Source organism: Neltuma alba, unplaced genomic scaffold (assembly GCF_004799145.2).
Source record: "Neltuma alba isolate B1F8T4 unplaced genomic scaffold, ASM479914v2 tig00010779_pilon, whole genome shotgun sequence".
NCBI classification, from domain to species: Eukaryota; Viridiplantae; Streptophyta; class Magnoliopsida; order Fabales; family Fabaceae; genus Neltuma; species Neltuma alba.
The window spans coordinates 301628-321875 of NW_021635598.1; the positions used below are offsets into that span (position 1 = coordinate 301628).

Below are 20248 nucleotides of genomic sequence, written 5' to 3' on the forward strand. Positions count from 1 at the left end.
GCTGTGAGAACCTTGAATCATTGCCAGAAGATGCGCTACCATCCTCTCTTTTGTTGCGGAATCTGACTGTCCAAAATTAGAAGAAGATATGATTATGAGAGAGGGAACACTTGTCCAAGATCGCTCATATTCCCACCATACGAATCAATGGAGAATACTATGATCCATGAGATGGTGCATTATATTGCTTCAAAAGGTGAGCTCTCAAATTTCACAACATTTCATCATTTTAGTATCTATTAATATGTATACTTTTTTTCCTTTTTCTTTTCACAACCCACATATGATATATTCCCTTCGTGATCATCGAATAGATACCAACATTTTATGGGTACATCTTGCCTATGCCCCACGTGCGCGCGCACATTCAATTTTTCTTTTCTGAAATATTTGTTTGAAAGGGGGGAGGGGACTGAGTCTTGTAAAACATTCTATTCAATTTTTCTTTTTCGTACAAAGAACATAATATTTTTATAACCAAAAAAAAGAGTTTGTTACTCTCAATTTCGGCAAAATATATTAATATCGCATCAGATTTTTAATAAATAAAATTGAAACAATATTTTTCCATTACCACATATGAGCATATGTTCGGTTACGAATTGATTTCCATTTCGTGTTACTTCTTCACATTTGCCAGATTCTGAAGCTTTTGGCAGAGTTGAAACTCCAACTGGGAGTTGATTCATCATGAGAAGTTCATGTGAGTATCAACTTTTTTTTTTTTGCCTTAAACAATCGCCATTTTGAAATATAATGTAATTTTGTTAAGGTGATGGTTCTCATTTTTTTGTGTTAAATATTCGTTAAGCCTTCTTGTAATTTGTCCTTGAGGGTTTTATGGCATCACCGTCTCAAGATTGGTATTCCAAGGTATAGGATTAGATAGCCTGGTCTGTATGAGGCTCATTGCCTGTTAGAGAAATTTGCTAACTTCAATGATTTTAATTTAATATGGTCCTCATATGAAGCTTTGAGTGACAGAAAATATCTTATTTTTATATTCACAAATGACTCGAAAAGCACAAAACTAAAATTTGACTGACATTTTTTCCTTGGATGTTGCTTTTTCTTTTTCCTTTTCTTTCCAGTGACTTGATCTACAATTGCATAAGCAGAAACTTATTGGCTTTCAATAAGCAGAGCAATGGCCAGATGTTTCTTGAAGATGGCAAATCTTAGGTAATGCATTTTGTTAAACTAACTACTTTTTAATTATTGAGATTGAAAGCATATTCATATGCTGTAGAATTTAATCTAATAGTAGTATTTTGTTTTAATGAATCATGTCGAAATAGGTGAGGGAACTAGGTGAATTGCTCTGTTTTGAAGAAAACAGTTATATGAGAAGTAAGGAAGGCAGGTAATTCAAGAGTTAAAGGAAAAAATTATCAATGGTCCCGATTTCTATGTGTTACCCAAAAAAAAAAAAAAAAAGCATTTCTTTGTTTCTCATTTCAATCATTTTATAAGTTGGACACAAATTTGATTTCTGGTGCAGTGCTTCTCCAGGTTTCAACATTAGGGGAAGAATTGAATTTCCTCCTCAATTGCTATTTTACTTCAGCAATAATAGGACAACAAATCAAGGTGTGATATCTAGATTTGGTATTAGTAGATACTTAGCTCAATTTGTTGAGATTAGCGTCTTAATTCACACTCTTTGATTTACCTGGACATCACTTTTGTTGAATAACTAGCCACTTGCAGTTTTTTTTTTGCTCATTTTAGTATATTACGATAGTTTCTTAAAATTAATATGATATTTTGTTTGCATAAATCAGGTCAGAAAATGGATGTGCAGTGATTATGTTGAATATTTTTGACAAACACCTTCCAATTTTGGAATTTGAAGGTAAATGATCAGATTTGGACTACATGAGTCTCATTGTTTAGTTTACTAATTTCAATGTGTTAAGAATCAAATCTTTGACTGCTAGCCAATCAATTATTAGTTTTGATAATAAAAAATACTCTTCAAATTATTTCAAATGGAATTGATAAAATGGATCCTGATTGATCCATATGTCTTTATTGCATAATCAAGGAGCAAAGAATAACTGATAGTGGTCAAAGAGGAACTTAGTCATTGGACTAATAAATAAAAGAAATGCAGAAGAAGGAGCCTCATCAATGTCCATTGAAGATTGATTGTATACTTCTTGAATATTATTGTTGAAATTTGAGTATTTGAGTGCAGTTTATGCAATAAAATACTTTTTCCATATGTTTTATTAGTCTGGGGTCTGGATACTAATTATGAGCAAGCTATGTAAAAATTTTAGAGTTGTGACTTGTAAGAATTTTAGGTGAGCTTGTTGTATAAGTTATTGGGACTGTAATTGGACTTTCATAGTGGGAAAATCTCTTGAGCGTTTCTCAAGAGGACTGGACGTAGGTCAGGGGACCGAACCAGGATAATTTTTATGGTGTCCAAATCTCTCTTCCTTTGTCTCTAATTTATTAGCGACCTATGTTTAGTTACTTGTTCATCTCGCATATAAACACTATCATAGTGTTTTAAATTTAATCAAAATATTATGTGAAACTTCAAGTAAATAGAAATATTACTTACTAGCCAAAAAAGATAGAAATATTACTTATAAAGAACCTATGTTATTTCAACCAATAATTTTTTTGGTAGATTGCAGACTAAAAATTCATAAAAAATGAATTTAAATTTTATATTTAGATTCAAAGAGAGTATAAGGTATTTAGTCTTATTGCATAAGTTCATATGGGCTTGGGTCCAAATTTTTGAAAGGAGCTAGCAGAATGCCAGCCTACAAGAGGCACAAACCCAACCAAAGTGACCCAACCACATTTTTCAATGTTTCCCACACTGCTTTTTTTTTTTTTTTTTAATCACCCTGAAAGTTCAGGAAATTCAAGGAAATCTGCAGAACAAGAACTCCAAGGCCTAATTACACATTGCATTATCATCACCTCATATAAAGTACATGCCCAATCCAAATAGTCAAATAACTATTTCCTAAAGTTGTATGATAAAGACAACTAAGTACTAAGGGTACAAATATCTAAATTTTTTATATTTAGATACTTTAGGAACACATACAAGATTCGTAACCATAAAAAGGATAATGATAACCTTACCATTAACTACTTCATTTATGAATTTCATAGGAATAGAATAGTCCCTTATAAAGTAATGAATCAATGTTCAAGATTTCGTTGAAAGATATGCTTATATTTAATACCTAATAGTATTTTGAACAAAATTTCCTTAGGAAAAAAAGATATATGTACTTAGCAAAACAAATATTCACAAAGAGATTAAGAGTTCAAATAAGCCACACCAACACATCATATGTTATAACTTCCGAAGGAATAAGTGTCTCATCCCCTAACATAAACAACAGAAAATAATCGTCCTAATTAGTATAATATATATATATATATCATAGACCAAAATAATTAATAGCATCTCACTTAATAACATTTACTATAATCCGCATAGACTAATCATCCCAGTGATATATATGATCATCCTGATCTCTATTTTCAATCAAATATCTACTCTGTTGCTTGTGATATTTTGATACGTGGTGTAAATGTACTATATACAGATATGTCCATACAGTACAGAGAGAGACAGAAATTCAGATAAAGAAAGGAAAAAAAAAAAATAGATGAGAGGAAGGAAGGTGGGGGAGGAGAAAAAAAGAAAGGAATAAAGCGGTGGGGTAGGTGAATCAAAAGAATATGGATGAAATGTTGAATCTTTAGGGGACAAAGCACCAACACGTTATGTGCCTTAGTGGAACTCTCCCATACTTACCAAAGAGGATATGCCTTATTAAATCCTTTTGCCTTTTTTCTCATTATCAACATGCACCAATCAATAAATGAATGAGCAAATCAACTTATTAAAATTTATAAACCTTAAAAAGAAGAAAATAATTTAAAAACTTTATACTTACCCATAGTATTAGAACTCAACCCAGGTCAAACAATCAAACCACTAAATTAATGAACTAGTCCTCTAATCAATTTGATCAAGAATTTTGACTAGGTCAACCGATTTAAATTTTATATTTTTTTCCATCTTTTTTAGACCTGAAACAACATTGTTATGATGAGTTAAAAAAATTGTCCATATAATTTATGCTTTGATAACTACTTTATTGGATTATATGGGGTATATAAAATTATATTTTATTTACCTATAAATTAATACGTTTTTAATTAAATAATACTCTTACAATTATGTAGATGGAGTTTTTATATATTTGAATCAAATTTATATTATTTTAATCTTAATTAGGCTGATTCAGACTTCAACCACAATTAAATCGCCAATCCCTCAATTACTATCTTTTAATGATCGAATGACTTTGTGTCAATTTGAACTTTTGTGCAACACTTTGTTTAACATTTGGCTATAAAAGATTCCCTTGTTGCTTCATTTATATAATCAATCTCATTAATTATGATGCTCAAATGGCAACACCGCCAACCCCAAATCTTATCCTTGTCTCACCAAAAAAAAAAACTTCTTGTGATCCATTATTGTTGTGTTTTTTTAACCATCACCACCCATTTTGTGCATTTAATGTTAAATTATAATAACTATAAAAGTTCATATCATAATCATACTTTTTGGGGTTTTTGGTTGAATCATATTGGAAATATTTCAATCGTTTATCTCCATCTGTTGATCCTGTTGAAGTGATGTGATGGATCAAAGTAGATAGTACAAATATTTTTTGTAGGATTAAGCATAGATGTCATGGCGTGCATTGGATTATATATAAATAAATTTTCACTTCTAACAAGAAATTACAAGTATATTTTATTTTTTCCCTTAACTTCCCATTAAAAAATATCATCCAATATATTTTACGCATAGATTTTTATACCAAGATATCATACACTGAGAGTCCGTATTAAGGTACTTCAAACAAATTATTAAACTAATCAAGATAATAGTTTAAAAGTCAATAATCTAACTACAATTGAACCGGCATCAATTCAATCATAATTAAAATGTTCTACTTTAATTGAAATATACGCAAATATTAACATATAATCCTGGGGGCCAAACTGGAAAGAGGAGTATTTAAATGAGAAGACATTGATCTATAAGTAAATGAAACATTCATATATAAACCACATAATCCAACAAAACAAAGTTGTTGAAGTATGAATGTGATGAGTTATTATTTTTTTAATTCAAGATGGCATTGTTTTAGACATTGCAATGACAAAAAAAATCCTCTATAATCTTATTTATAAATCACTTCTAACATGTTTTACACAAACCAAGAAAAATCTTAAATTTCATTAACTTTCATATAAAACTAAACAAATTTTCAACTTTATCCCTATTTAATATATTTTATGTAAATAAAATTAACATAATAATACATGAAGGGTAAAATTATATATCCATATAAAAAATTTCTCTCAGTATCCTATAAATAAGATCAAAAAAAATTTTCTCTCCTCCATAAATAGGACTAGAGGAGGATTAAGTTTAACCCACTTGACTCGTTTAATACTCTTAATCAGATTGGTCAAAGGACTAAAGCAACTTGGATTTTTCTCACCAAGATATGCTAGTCAATATTGGATGCTTTGTTACCAATACACACATATATAATTTAATTATTCTATTTGTTATGTTTTTAGTTATTTATGGATTGATCCCTGAAAGGATTATCATATCATTAACCATTAATTTTGTGTGTCACTAGCATATAATGGAACCCAAAATGGTGGGTAGGGCGGTGAGAGAGTGATTTGATGGCCCATTTGGGGGGACTACTTTTTCATCCTCTCACTATGAGCCACGTCGCCCACTTTGATGAAAAAGAAAATCGATTGCTTTCTCAATTTGAAAGCTTTTTTCGCGTTGGATATTGTCAGTGTAATAAAGTATTAAATATTTAAAAAAAATAAATGACAATAATCACCGCATGTCTTATATCACAAGTCATAATTGGTTGCATGAACAATAACCAAATTTTTGAATAAATTTTTAACCAAAATATTTCCCTGAATAATTTTAATAAACGATTTTTTTTTAAATTTCCTTCATCAACGAGTGAGTTTAAGAAAAAAGTTTATAAATATAAGAGGTAAAACATATTAAAGTTTTATATTTATGATGAAACAAATCTCTATATTAATTCCTATATGTAATATTAGAGTGAATATTAGTCTAGTTCGATTGATTACCAAGTTAATCTAGTTCTTAAGTGATGGCCCCAAAAAAAAAACCGACTCAAGATCAAGCCATGGTCTAATTGATCGGTTCATTGGTTGAGTTGAACAAATTAAGTTGTTAAACTAATTATCTAAATCATGTAAATACTTTTAAATTGTCAAAAACTAGTATTATCTTTAGACAACACGCCATCTTACTCTATTATTTGCCTTTTGAGATCTGGCAATGAACAAATTGTTTGACTATTTGGGCATGCACTAATAGAGCCACCAAAAATTTTTAATTTTAAAAAGCAATTTAATCTTGTCAATTTCATTTTGGTAAACCATAAACATCATATATACGAATAACATTGTCAAAAACTCTTGGACTTGGTGGCACAACTGTGTTACCCATATCAATACATGCAACAATATTTACATCAAGTTAGTTATATTATTTATGTTAACTTCTCCAATCATATATGTGTATGTGTAACATACATAACACTTCAAGCTTTCTAATAAAAAACGTATTTATTATTCACCAAAAAAACTACATTTATTTAGTGGTTTAAACTATCACATATTCATTTTGATGAGCTTATGGACATTGTGAAGAAAAAGATAAATGGAGAAAAAGATAAATGGAGAAACAGATAGGGAGATAGGTTTTTGCTTCTATGCATGCCACTGTGTTGCTTTGAATTTTGACATTGGGCTAATTGAAATAGCATTTAAAAGTACTTATAAGCACGTCCTACGTAAGTTAAGACAAAATTCTTCATATATATTTGCCTCGTATTTTATAAATCATGATTAAAGAATTACTTATAAATTATCCAAAATAGGCTATTATAATGTTGGAGATTAAAAAAAGATCTTACTATGTTTATATTAAGGTGATGCTTTTTTCAGTATAACAAATTTTTGCATTTGTGAAGAAAGAATAAATCTTTATTTGTTGTTTATGTTTGGCCAAAGAAAAAATTGTAATTTATGAATTTTTATGCATTTAATTTTTTAATATCTCTGCCATATAATTTTTAGAGTATTTAATGCTCATAATTTTAACGGATTACTGGTAATTACTCTCTCTCTCTCTCTCTCGCACACACACACATATGTGTGTATCCTCTATACATACTCTGAAATTCTAAAAACCATTATTGTACCTAATTTTTCTTAGAAAAATTGGTAAAAAAATCCCTATTTAAAAATTTAATTGGCTAAAAGGACTTGAATTTAAGCAGGTGCATAATGCAACATATCTTTTACTGTATGTAAATAACTTCCGCATTGATGATTGTTGCACATGATTGATGATATGTTACACACGATGGAAGATATGTTACACTCACGAATCATAGTTACACTTACTCAAATTTATGTCCTTTTACCCAATTAAATTTTTAAACAGGGATTTTTTTAATCAATTTTTCCATTTTTCTTTATATTTGAAAAATCAATATATCATAGAAGTAAAAATTAAAGGGTAATTTTATTTTCAAACAATATTTCCATAAGAACCAAGTCTTCTAAATCAATCATTAAGTGGTATAATGTTTTCCTCAACCTGTCAAAATATTGTACCAATATATTGGTCTGATATTTAATGTAGGAACTAATTTAATAATTAGTATTGGTACTATATATATAAGACCTATTTTATATGTTTATAATTTTTTTAAAATTGACCCTATTGATATTCTCTCAACAATAATCAAGCAGGAAAGAGAGGAAAAAAATTAAGGAAGATAATAGGGTGTTTTAAAAAAAATCATATTAACTAATTTAACTAACATTCTTAATCTACTTAGATTTAATTAATTAGGTTTATATTGAGGTTAGAAAGAGTACTTCTGAAAAAATAAGTGATACTTAACTACCCTCCTAAAAAAATAGTTTAAACGTTCAAATATTCTTTAACCTAAAAGCTATACTACAAGTATTTTAATGTCCTGGTAAAAAAAAAAAGTATTTTAAATGTACAAGATTAATATATCCTCAATAGTTGACTCTTGCTTTTTTTTTTTTAAGATGCTATTATATCGATTCTTTTATATTGTACAATAAACTACATAATTTGGTCATTTTTTTTTCTAATTATTGAATACGAATCCTGTGATATGTAGGGGACATATCTGCTTTTCGTTAAAAGTGAACATTCCTTCTAAATCACTAGTAATATCTTTCTTTCTTTTTTGCCTTCTCTTTTGGTGAAAGCAACATCTAATAATTATTCAAAGACAGAATTACCTTTGTATGTTGTTCCTGTGATGGGAAAAAAACATATCCCTCCAAAAGTAAGCACTTTGAGCAGCTTTATGAATAATAAAAATAATCTTTTATTTACTATTATTACTATTTTTTAGACTTAATTGCTGTCGATTCCTCAATGGAGATGTAAATATTATATGAAGAAGAAATTTTATATGTTATCCTATGACCACAAATAAAATATTAATGATCATTTAAAAAACTGTGAAAATATTCAATTATATATTTCTCTTCATCGTTTATTCCCTCTACTTCTAAGCACTTACATATAGGAATATTATGACAAAAGAGTCCATTTGATTAAGAAGTCAGGTTATAATGGGATTAACCAATTTATGAATAATTAGGCGAGGTATGAGGAGAGACAAATATGGATAATCTTTAGGCCTTTTTGCACCTATTTCTAATAAATGCTTCTATATATTTGGGAAAATTAATAGTTTGGTCTTTATAGTTTTAATACATTTGTAACTCAGTAACTTAGTTGTAATTCAGTTTCCAAAATTTGACTCGCTGCAACTTGGCCCCTATATTTTTAACCATTTTATAATTTAGTTTTTCATTGCAACTCGATCCTTATATGTTACAGCGAGTCAAACTTTAAGGACCAAGCTACAACCGAGTCAAAGCTATAAAGACTGATTTGTATTGAGTCAAAATATAAAGACTGAGTTACAAATGAGTAAAAAATATAAAGACCAAAAGATTAATTTTTTTTAAATATTTTTATATAAATTAAGATAAAACTTTCATCATATATTTACATTGTATTTTGTAAATCATGCTTTTGTCCTTGTAAGATGCTGTTTCTTGCGATAAGGTGACTATATTATTATTTTTATTTTTTTCAAAGGTTGAATTGCAAAAAATAAGGAATATCGTAGGATCCAAATCCAAGAGATCCAATAGAGGCCTTGATATAATAACGTGGGGGGAGCCATTGGAGAATTAAACGAGGGGGTGATGCTAAAATCATAGCCATGCCCTATACCTATGCATTAGGCATTAATAAATATGCCTCTTGCATTAAACTATTCTTCTTTTCTCTTTCACATATTCATATTTATTTTCTTGTCCCCATCATCCATCCCATTCATGATGAATATTTTATTTGGCTTATTACAATTTTTTATTTTATAACACGTTATTTTGTAGCAGCAGAAATTATATTTATATTAAATTAATACTACATTCAGTCCTAAAAATAACATCTAATTTACAATAAAATTATACTATAAACTAAATATTATAGTTTGGATCGGATGGAATATTAAAGTGATAATTGCGTGGCTAGGCTTTACCTGATGAAGGTCCACTATTTCAGTCTATTCCCTGTTCTAAGAATAAATATTACTCTTTTGATCTTTAATATAAGACATATTTAACTAATTTGGTTAGATTAAGAAAGTTAGGTAAATTAGTTAATTATAAGAAATATGACATGTTTTTCTTAAAACACAATAATCATCTTTCTAATATCTTCCCTCCCTCTTCTACTTGATTATAGTTGAGAGAGTATTCATAAGAGTAATTTAGACAAAATTGATAAATATGAGAAATAAGTCTTATATTTAAAATCAAAATTAACTTAACAATTAAATCCTGTATTAAAGACAAAGGGAGTACTATATACTTATGATTTAGATTTAGTCTTAAAGAAGCAATTCACTCCAGAGAGAGAGAGAGGGGAGGGCGAATATGCATGCACCCCTTCCCATTCGTCTTATAAGACAACTCCTAGTAAAAAATTTCCTAGTCTAAATTTAAAAGGTGGCTTATACTTACTTGTCAAACTTATTCTTATAATTAGTATTTAAATGCAACTATTGGCTTTTTTTTTACTCCCCTTTAAAACCTACTACCTCCGATCCTAATTATAAGAACCAATTGACTAATTTAAGGAGATTAAGAAAGTAAGTTGAGTTAGTTATTTGTCCTAAATAAGTGTTGTCTTTCTTAAAGTATTCTTGCTAATCAAGTGTATTGACTAGAACTCTTATTATTAGAAGGGTTACTTTGAAAAAAAATATATTAATATAATAGACAAAGTAGATTGAGATTTTATATTTAGGATTAAAATAAAAATCAAACAGAATCTTATATTAAGAACCGGAGGTAGTATTAATCAAGATAAAGCCAAAAAATTTTATAGACTTTACAAGGTACTCTAATTATCATTCTTTAGTTCACGTGGGTTAGTCAAAAATCCCCTGTAATAAGGACCGGGTTAATATATGTGTATATGCATGAGGGAGAGAGGGACGAACAAGCGGAGGAAGCGGTCCATTCTGGTTGCTTCTTGCGCGATACTTTGTGTAAGGGATGGACCACCCTATCCCTTAAATACTGTTTTGGTCTTTAATATAAAATCTTATTTGATTTTTATTTTGGTTCTAAATATAAGATCCCAATCCATTTTATCTTTTATATTTATATATATTTTTCAAGATAATCTTCTAATAATAACAGTTTTAAAAAACCAATACACTTGATTAGTAAGGATATTTTAGAAAAAAGCATTTATTTATTACAAATAACTAACTTAACTTATTTTCTTAATCTCTTTAAATTAGTCAATTAGTTCTTATAAATAGGATCGGAGGTAGTAATTCACAATATACTCACCATTCATATTCCCACAACCCCACCCATTCCTCCTCCATTATTAGTTTTCCTTTCGGTTATTAATATAAAAACTAATTAACTAATTTGAGTAGATTAATGATCTTAGCTAAATTAGTTAATATGATATTTTTTTTAAAACACCCTTAGGTCCTATTTGGTACGAGGTATTGAAAATGAGGAATAGGGACTATGATTGCAATCAAGAAAAGTCATTAAAAAGTATTTAGTATGAGTAATTGTATATTACTCCTTCGGTCCTTAATATAAGACACATTTGACTAATTTGATTAGATTAAGGAAGTTAGGTAAGTTAGTTAATTATAAGAAATGTGATATGTTTTTCCTAAAACACCATGATCATCTTTCTTAATACCTTTCTCCTCTTCTATTGATTATGGTTTAGGGAATATCTATAGGGTAATTTAGAGAAAATTGATAAATATGAAAAATGGTCTTATATTTAGGACCAAAACAACTCAACAATTGAGTCTTATATTAAGGACCGGAGGAGTATATGGGATTAGACAAACATATAGCGGTGAGATTGGGGGTACTATCTCCTCTTATGGTATTTTCCAATCCCATACATAGGTTTGTCTTCAATTCCATGTAACATCAATCTCTCATGCTAAACACTTTTTTAATAGATTTTGTCATCCCAATCCTAATTCTTATCCTCATTTTCAATGCTTCATATTAAACGGACTTAAACATCTTTCTTAATTTCCTCTCTTCTTCTCTACTTGATTGTTTTGAGGTGATATCAATACAATTAATTTGAAAAAAGATTAATAAATATGTAAAATAGGTTTTACATATAAAACCAATATTAATTTCCCAATTAAGTCCTATATTAAAAATTAGAAGAGTGTTACTACTGTATTACAGTTACTAACTACAAATACTGATTAAGGAAATTGTTTCATTTTTTTGTTGAACAATGTTAATGACGAGTATTTAAGGGAAAATGAAATTAATGATTTAAAAAATTAAAAAATTACTTATATCTTGAATCAATAAAACTAAGAAAGAAATCCAGGGAGATCAAGTCACTAAATTACATATATGATTACAGACAAATTATGCCATCAAAGAATAATATAATGAACATATGACAAAATTCAATCAAACAAAGGATCAAATAATGATAATGAAAGCTCTATCTCAATGGTCAAATTAGGACACACAATGTAAAACTATAAAATAAGATCAAACCAACCAAGCACAACTCTTCAAACTCGTTTTCTACATGAATATTCGTTAAATACCATTCATCATTAATCATTGAAAAGGATGTTTTAAATGTATGGTTAAAATCATGCTAGAAAGTAAACCATTTGTTAGAAGCAATTCTGAAACATTACTGCGATGGCCAAAAAAAAAAAAGATACACTCTGAAAAATTATTGCGATTAAGGACAAATTTCTTATTATAAGTGATTTCCAGTATGTTTGGTCAAAATTAAAGAAAAAATTTCTCTATATATAAATTTAATAAGTTTTTAATTTTGCCCTTGTTAAATATTCCTACTTTAAAAATTACCAAGGGCCTCTTTGTGACAGCGTCTAGACATTATAAATATGTGATTGGTGACAAAACATGCAATCCATAAAATTATGGTGTTTGAGTTGGCGGTGGAGCAACCTGACATTGATATAAAAAAAATATAATAAGCTATAAGTAAAAATCAGTTGCTTACGGCTTATGGTTTTTGGCTTTTGAAATATGAAAGGTAAAAAAGTTAAATTTTTTTTAATTTTATCTAGTTGTTATTATAAATTTCAAATAACTAATTTGAAGATAATAAAAAATCACTTAAAATTTGTTGAAGATAATAAATAAATTAGAAAACTACTTTTATTTTTAAATATATCCTTATCATAAATGATAAAAAAGATAAAAGAGACTCTATGAGATCAACAGAAACTTATTAATCCAAATTGAAATTAATAAAATAGATGACACCTCCTCCCAAATTTGGAGCTTATAAATAAAATCAGCAAGAGCTTATAAATAATTTAAAATGATTATACTATGTAAATTGATACTTTTTTATTTTTTATTATTTAATAAGTCATACCCATTTTTATAATTTATTAATTTTACAAGCTAAAATTACTTATTTTATTATAGTCTAAACAATTTACTTTTACAAAATAATTTATTTATAAAAGTCAATCTAAACATAAATCATATTACTCAATTTAATTTTTATCTGATTAACTTTTTTAACAATCAAATTAAAAATAAATTAATTTTTTCACTGCTAATTTAAACAAGCCTTAAATAGCATATACTAACATTCAATGTGGAATAAAAGGAGAGTGATGTAAAAGGTTATGACAGGTCTTTTGATTAGGACACAAGATTTTTTTTATTTTCTGATCCCTTATAAATGGAACTAATCAAATCTTCTTTTTTTTTTTGCCATCAGAACTAATCAAATCTTTAATAACTTAGTATTTGTAAAAGACTTTAGTTTTGGGGAAAAAAATTTAACTAGTGAGATGAAAATTGCAAAAATTTTGAGATTGAACTTGAAAATTAGCGTAAACTATCCGGATGAAATTATTCATTTACTGGAAACATAATGGTAGGCCAGAGTTTCTCATAAAGCATAAGGGTCGTTTAGAACAATATCCACTTTCGAAAAGCCACGTGTCCTAAATTAATTGGATTTATTTTCCTGTTACTGCGGACCCATCTGCAAGAGATCATAACCCGTAACTCCGAGCTTCATTGATATCGTCAACGGCTGCTTTATCCATTATCCGCCCTGGTTAGTTACCTTTTCTGGGTAGACGGCTTTCCCTCCCAACTTGTTAGAGAGAGAAAGAGAGAGCGAGTATGGCACGGATCTAGAGAGAGATTCTTTTTTTTTTTTGGGGGGGTTATATATTTGATTATTTGGTCTCCAATTTTTTGGTTATTTCTGAAATCCACAAAAATTCTTGTTTAATGTTAGCCGGCCATCTGTTGCACAATTTACCGTTGTTTCTCGTTTGTTTGACCACAAACTGTTCGTTATATTGCCCCAGAGAGAACAAACAGGAGGAGGAGATGACGAAGCAATAAGGGGAGTTCTGTGAATATCGAAGGGATTATTGAGGGGCGGTGAAGAATCTGTTGGAGTGGAGGGGAGGAGGACCCACCTCTTCACATTCATCATCTTCTTCATCAAATCTCTTTTATCTTTTTCTGTATATGCACTGAACCTCCTGAAATTTTGTCCTTTGGATAATTCATTCAATTTCCCATTTTTTTAATTGTAAAGCTTGTTTTGGATTGCACCTGATAATAGTGCCTTCAATTCTAAGATACCCAGATCTGTTTTATTTTACCCATACTGTTCTTAAAAATAATTGATTCCATTAACCTATAGATTCAGAGATTTTATAGATATGGGTCTTTGTATCTAGACTTATCTTCATCCATCTCATGCCATTTCCATTTTACAGGTGTCAGAAAACCTGACAACAGATCCTGCGACCCCACCCCCATTAGCTTCCTACTTGGTTCACCTTCTCTTCCTTTTTGAGGACTCATTTCTACATATGAATGACAGCTGTTGAAGGTGTCTGTACGGTTTTTCTTGTTACGCACAAAAATAGTGGTTCAACGAAATTTCCATAGCATTTCGTTGCTGTGAAATTCTGCCAAAACTTTATTTTTTTCGGTCTGATAATATATTGTAGAGAGGCCCACCATTGGGTTTTGGTGGGCTCTCGTTCAACCAATAGAAAATATTGCTTCATTTTTTCTCTAAAGGGGGGGGCCTCAATCTCAAACGGTGACCGACGCCATTGGGGTTTCCTCTTAACTCCTCTTAGCCATCGCTTTTCCTTCCCCCTAAGCTGCTTCTATTATTATCGCCTATGCCAAACTCAAATTTGACCCGCAAGAGATTTCCTCTTTCCTAATGCTACTTTTCTTCGTCACTTCAATCACCTTCTTCTTGTTCCTGAAGTCTCTTTCCCTCAAACGTCAACAACTTTGGACAAGTAATTTGAGATTGATATCCCTTGTGTTTTGCAAACAGTTACTGTCTGTAAAATCAATCTCTAAGTTGATCGCCTATCGTCTGTTTCTGGGTTTTCCTTCTCAAATTCCTTCAAGAATGTCCCTAATGAAGAAGATGGCATTCACTTCAAGAGTAGAGAATGTGGAGGATTCCCAGGATTCCTCACTTTTGGACTTGCCAGAGCTGGTCTTAGAATGCATTCTTGAGAGGCTACCTCCTTCAGCTCTTTGTCAAATGGCAGGTGTGTGCCGTTCCTTGAGGGAGAGAAGTATCAGTGATTACTTCTGGGAGAGGCACATGAAGCAGAAATGGGGTAGGATTATTGGTAAAGCTGCTTATAGGGAGTGGCAATGGCATGTTGCTTCAAAACAAGACATGGGCAGTCTAAAACAGGGAAAGCATAGGGGATTGAGGAGGTTTCTATCTCTGAATTGGTCTTTTTCATGGATGAGATTGAAGGGTGATGCAAATAATAATAATAATGGCAGCGACCAGCCAAGTTCCTTGCCAGTTGATTCTGTCATGACTTGGTATCTTGCTCTCGAGTCTGGCAATTTCTGGTTCCCTGCTCAGGTTTATAATCGTGAGGTATGTGTAGGGCGAGTCTCTCTGTGGCTTTTCTGTTAAAAAGTTTAAATCTTCTGTGAGACCTGAGAAAATACAGAGAAAGCTTCTTGGAATTTAATTGGATTATGAGGATTTGTTTTCTCACACGTTACGTTTGTGCTCTTTTATTATTTTTCTGTTAAAAATTTGTATTTACGATGGTACCCACAAACATATAAAGAAATTTCTTGGATTTTAACTGTACTCAGAAGATTTTGTTTGCTCTCAATTTACATTAGTGAATTTTCTGTTAACAATATATAACTTACCCATTATGCCCACAAAAATGAAAGAGAAAGTTTCTTGGATTCTTACTCAATTTAGAGGATTCTGTTTTCTCACGAGTTACATTTGTGATGTTGGTGGTGTAGAATGGTCATGTTGGATTCGTGTTATCTTGCTATGATGCTGAGCTGAGCTATGATCGGCACACGGACACCTTCCAAGCCAGGTAATTAGACATTTTTTTCTTCGGTGATCATACATTTACTAGTTTCATAGTATACACTGATGTGTGTGATAAGCTTGCTGAAAACATGAATTTGGATCTGGTGGGGTAATTTAATTATTGATATTGTCTTACAGGTATCCGCCACATGGAAGAAGGGCAATTGCAATAGAGAATGGCATCGCATGGCAAAGGCTAAGAGCTCCACCAACTGACACTCTCCCTCATGATCTTCATATTTCTGACTGTTTGAACGATCTGCGTCCTGGTGATCACATAGAGATTCAGTGGAGGAGAAACAAAGAATTCCCTTATGGTTTGTTCCTCTCTCGATCTTGGTCTTCTATTTCTCCTGTTAATTACTTTGGTTGGTAAAAGCTGCGAACAATTTAACCATATCAAATAAACATTATCGCCGCCGGAAAATACAAAAAGAGAAGGGATACAGAATGCGGGACCGTAGTCAATTAGTTTTTATCTTCTGGAAATGTAAAAAGAAAGGGAAAGGGGGTGGTTGTATCTAATATTTAGCCTAGAACAAAATTGATTTCTACATTCAATATTATTTAAGCATTTTGATCTTCTAGGGGGAAGCGAGAAATGGTTTTAGATTGTTAGCTAGGAAGCTCATGCATTTCTTCTCGTTGATTTATATACAGGGTCAAAATGATACTTGCACTTCCGTTTATTCATCGTTTTAGATTTTGATAATATAGAAACAGCCTTGTGTCAGATTTTCAGAGCATAACTTTCTTGTACCTTTGTTTGAGGGGCCTGTTTGGCAGTGCTATTATTCTTTTCATATATCTTACTTAACAAATAAATTAATTTAGGGTCTGGTTCAGTTATCCAAACGCTTTTAACAGCATTATTAGTGTGGGTCAAACACACAAAAATTAAAAAGGAAAAGTGTATCGTTTCATTTGAAAAGTTGTTTTTGCACAGCTGATTTGCTTCTTATAAAAAACATATTGTGGTATATATTTTGCAGAAATGGAATTATATCATTGGCCTTAAATTAATTTAACCATGACGAAATATACCTTTCTTGCAGGCTGGTGGTATGGTGTTGTTGGTCACTTAGAATCATGTGATGGGAATACTCATTACTGCCGATGTCATAATAGCGGTAAATTTATCTCATTTCCCTGTTAGATGATTGTTATGATCATTCTTTAATTGAAGTTCTTTTCCACCTTCAAAATAGAACCATATCGTGTCTATGATTATCCAGCGTATCACAAACAATTATAATATACTTTTTAGAAGCAACTGGGTATACTTTGTGCAAAAGCAGAATATTTCTGCCTTTATGGTGATGAGAAAGAAAGGAATTCAGTGAAGGTTGAAATTTCATACATGCGTATTAAGCACTATAATCTTTTTTATTATGGAGGACATAAAGGGAAGAAGTGACATTAAAGTTCACTTTGATGGAAGAGACCCGAAGTTAGGCTATTTTATTTTCATGGTTTTAATATATTAAACGTGGACCACCTGTTATGCTATTGGAATGGTCCCCTGGACATATCATGGTCAGTGTGTCATCATTGCCACCAACACATTGATAACTTATGTCTCAGTGGATCCTTTAATGGCCAACTATTCTGAAAGAACTCAATTTCCCTTATAAGTTTCTGTTTCAAATCTAGTAGGAATCTTTATGTTATGTGGGGCACTGGGGCAACCCTAATTATTATAAACCTCCAACTTCTGTTTCCATTTTTCTGATCTTTTTGTAAGGTGGCCATGATTGCCCACAACTCTTTTTTGAGGTAACTATCAAACACTTCCTTCCCTACAGATAACAATAACATCATAAGTAAGGTTAACATTGGAAAGTAGTCATTGTTCATCTGCAAGGAAAGTAATAGAGAAAAATTCTGTAAAGTTCTTGAGCTGTTTATTTTCAGATGACAGATGTCCTAATAAAAGTATAACACCTTGGAAGCATTTCTAGCAGTCATCAACACGGCTTTTCCAGAAAGCTCTTCCATATATTACAATTCTAAACAGTTAGTAAATACTCAAGTTTTGTGCCTTTGCAAAGAATATGTGTCAGGCACTAGGCCTTTCTCAATGAGATTGTTCTTATCTCTCTGCTCTCAGAACTCTTATTTCATTGGAAAAGCTCCCTTTGTCATTTTCCTGTGTCAATTGGTGGAATTTTGTCTATTGGTTGCTTGGATAGGCCTGAAAATGGTGACTTTTTCCCATTTTCATTGGGGGGGGGGGGTCCTCTAGCAATTTTGTGTTTCCTAAATGGTTTCATTCATGACTTAAGTGGAATTTTATGTTTCTCAAAACGAACGGTGATGCTTGCGTGATTTTGTATTAAAGTGCTATGGAAATGGATGCCGTCTGGCTAGGCTCCACCCTCACTGATGATACGGTTCAATCCCCACATGGTGAGAAGTGCGAGTCTTCGAGTGTAGATAAATAGGATATTCTACCATTTGGGTACCCCGCATTAGATGGTTTTCCCATTCGGCGTTGATCCAAGAAAAATACATGACTTGAGTGGAATGTCCTCTTCTCTTAAACTTATTTCTCCCTTTTTTTTTTTTTTCTGGGTTGAGATTGTTTCTCTCTGATGTTTTTTCAAGTGGCACAAATGATTTTTCCGTTATAGTGTGGGCAAACTCTCTAACCACCAAAACCTTTAGCTCTACAATATCATCTCATCTGTCATGACTTGAATGAGCAATCTGTCTGCAGCGAACTTGTTAGGAATGAAATTTAAGGAGCTTTTCCTGTTATATATAATTGAGCATCTCATCAAATGAAACAATTTCATTGAAAAAAATGCTGGAAATAGGAGATAGCTATCATTTTTCACTTGTGCATGAGTCATGACTTAGGCCTGGTAGTTGTTATAACTTTATCACTGATAAGGATTTCTGAGGATTTGAAACATAACGTGATTAATGCTGATTGAATTTGCTGCAGACATGGTTGTGCTAGAGTTCAACCAGTACATGCCTGGCTCGCGATGGAGACAAACAAACATCAGTAGGAAGAACCATAGGGAGGAGGGAAATGAGGCTGATGGATTCTATGGAGGAATCAGAAAGATTTACAGTGAGACTGAGATTGCCACCTGGAAACGCCTTTGGCCTACTCAAGTCTTGGACTAGTAGAAACTGCATCAGATCGGTTTTTTTTCACTGTTAACTTAGATTCAAGCTAGAAACTTACTCGTGTTCTGAAGCAACGCGGTGGTAGAACACGAAGTGAGCAGCTTTCTCTCATTCTGCAAAACGCACAATGGAGAGCATGCAGTTTTCTTCTTTGACAACCCCCCCCCCTTGTATTATTCTGGTCAATTTTTTCATGGGGAGAATATATTCATATGATTTCCAATCAATGTAGATTACTTTCATTGATGCTTTAAATGATGTAGAAACATTCATTCCACTATATACATAGAATCTAGCTTCTGATCTCAAGTTTGCACCTCTGAGAGATTACACTGAGCTCCAAGATAGTTCCGTCTAACAATAATTATGTGAAAATGAATCATTAGCGATATGCTTATAGAATGCTTTCTGTGTCTCACCAGCAATTAAACTTTGTTTAAGACTATAAATAATACTTGTAAGCGTATATCCTCTGTGATCTGCAATAAAGCTGAAGATGTAAGCATCTAGTGCTTCTTCATCCATGAAGATTACATTGCAGGATTCTATGTTATTTGCATAACGATTTGATCAAGATGTTTGTTCTTAATTTAAATTCTATTATTCACGTTTAACTGAAATGACTTCTGTCATGACCTTAGGTTGACGAGTTGATAAACATTGATAAGCTAGCATATATTGAAAATTTTCTATATACCTAGGAGTTTTGGACTCAGTAAGTTGGATGTTTTGTATAAAAATATTAAAAGAATCATATAGGTTAAGTGTCACATCATCCTTTTGCAATGGTTAAACCATGCCATTACATGCATTAACAACCTCAATTCCATCAATAGGAATAATGTGCAGGTGATGGATATCATTTTAAATAACTACAATGGAAAATCCAAAATTCAAGAATTGCATTGAAAGAAAATTGTTTCATACCAATTAAGCCTCTGTTATAACTGTTGTTCAAAC

The 20248-nt window shown here is 31.2% G+C and overlaps 1 protein-coding gene and 1 long non-coding RNA gene across 2 annotated transcripts; both read left to right on the forward strand.

Annotated features, from left to right (window-relative positions):
• The first annotated feature begins 115 nt into the window (after positions 1–115).
• On the forward strand, positions 116–1162 carry LOC114758991 (uncharacterized). The gene is made up of 3 exons (XR_003741867.1): positions 116–196; positions 641–703; positions 1092–1162. It is a non-coding gene; the product is annotated as an uncharacterized LOC114758991 (long non-coding RNA).
• A 13697-nt stretch (positions 1163–14859) lies between these two features.
• LOC114758971 (F-box protein At2g26850-like) lies at positions 14860–19631 on the forward strand. Its single transcript, XM_028948066.1, has 5 exons — positions 14860–15682; positions 16072–16151; positions 16286–16464; positions 17203–17277; positions 19098–19631. Exons 1-5 carry the CDS (start codon positions 14993–14995, stop codon positions 19283–19285), a joined length of 1212 nt encoding a protein of 403 aa, XP_028803899.1. The 5' UTR covers positions 14860–14992; the 3' UTR covers positions 19286–19631.
• Positions 19632–20248: the final 617 nt, after the last annotated feature.

Bases quoted from the DNA above. Each gene is read 5' to 3' on its own strand.
- LOC114758971 (XM_028948066.1), top strand. From the start codon at position 14,993: ATGCTACTTTTCTTCGTCACTTCAATCACCTTCTTCTTGTTCCTGAAG. The intron at 16,465-17,202 runs GTTTGTTCCTCT...CCTTTCTTGCAG, and splicing joins AAACAAAGAATTCCCTTATG to GCTGGTGGTATGGTGTTGTT. The intron at 17,278-19,097 runs GTAAATTTATCT...AATTTGCTGCAG, and splicing joins CTGCCGATGTCATAATAGCG to ACATGGTTGTGCTAGAGTTC.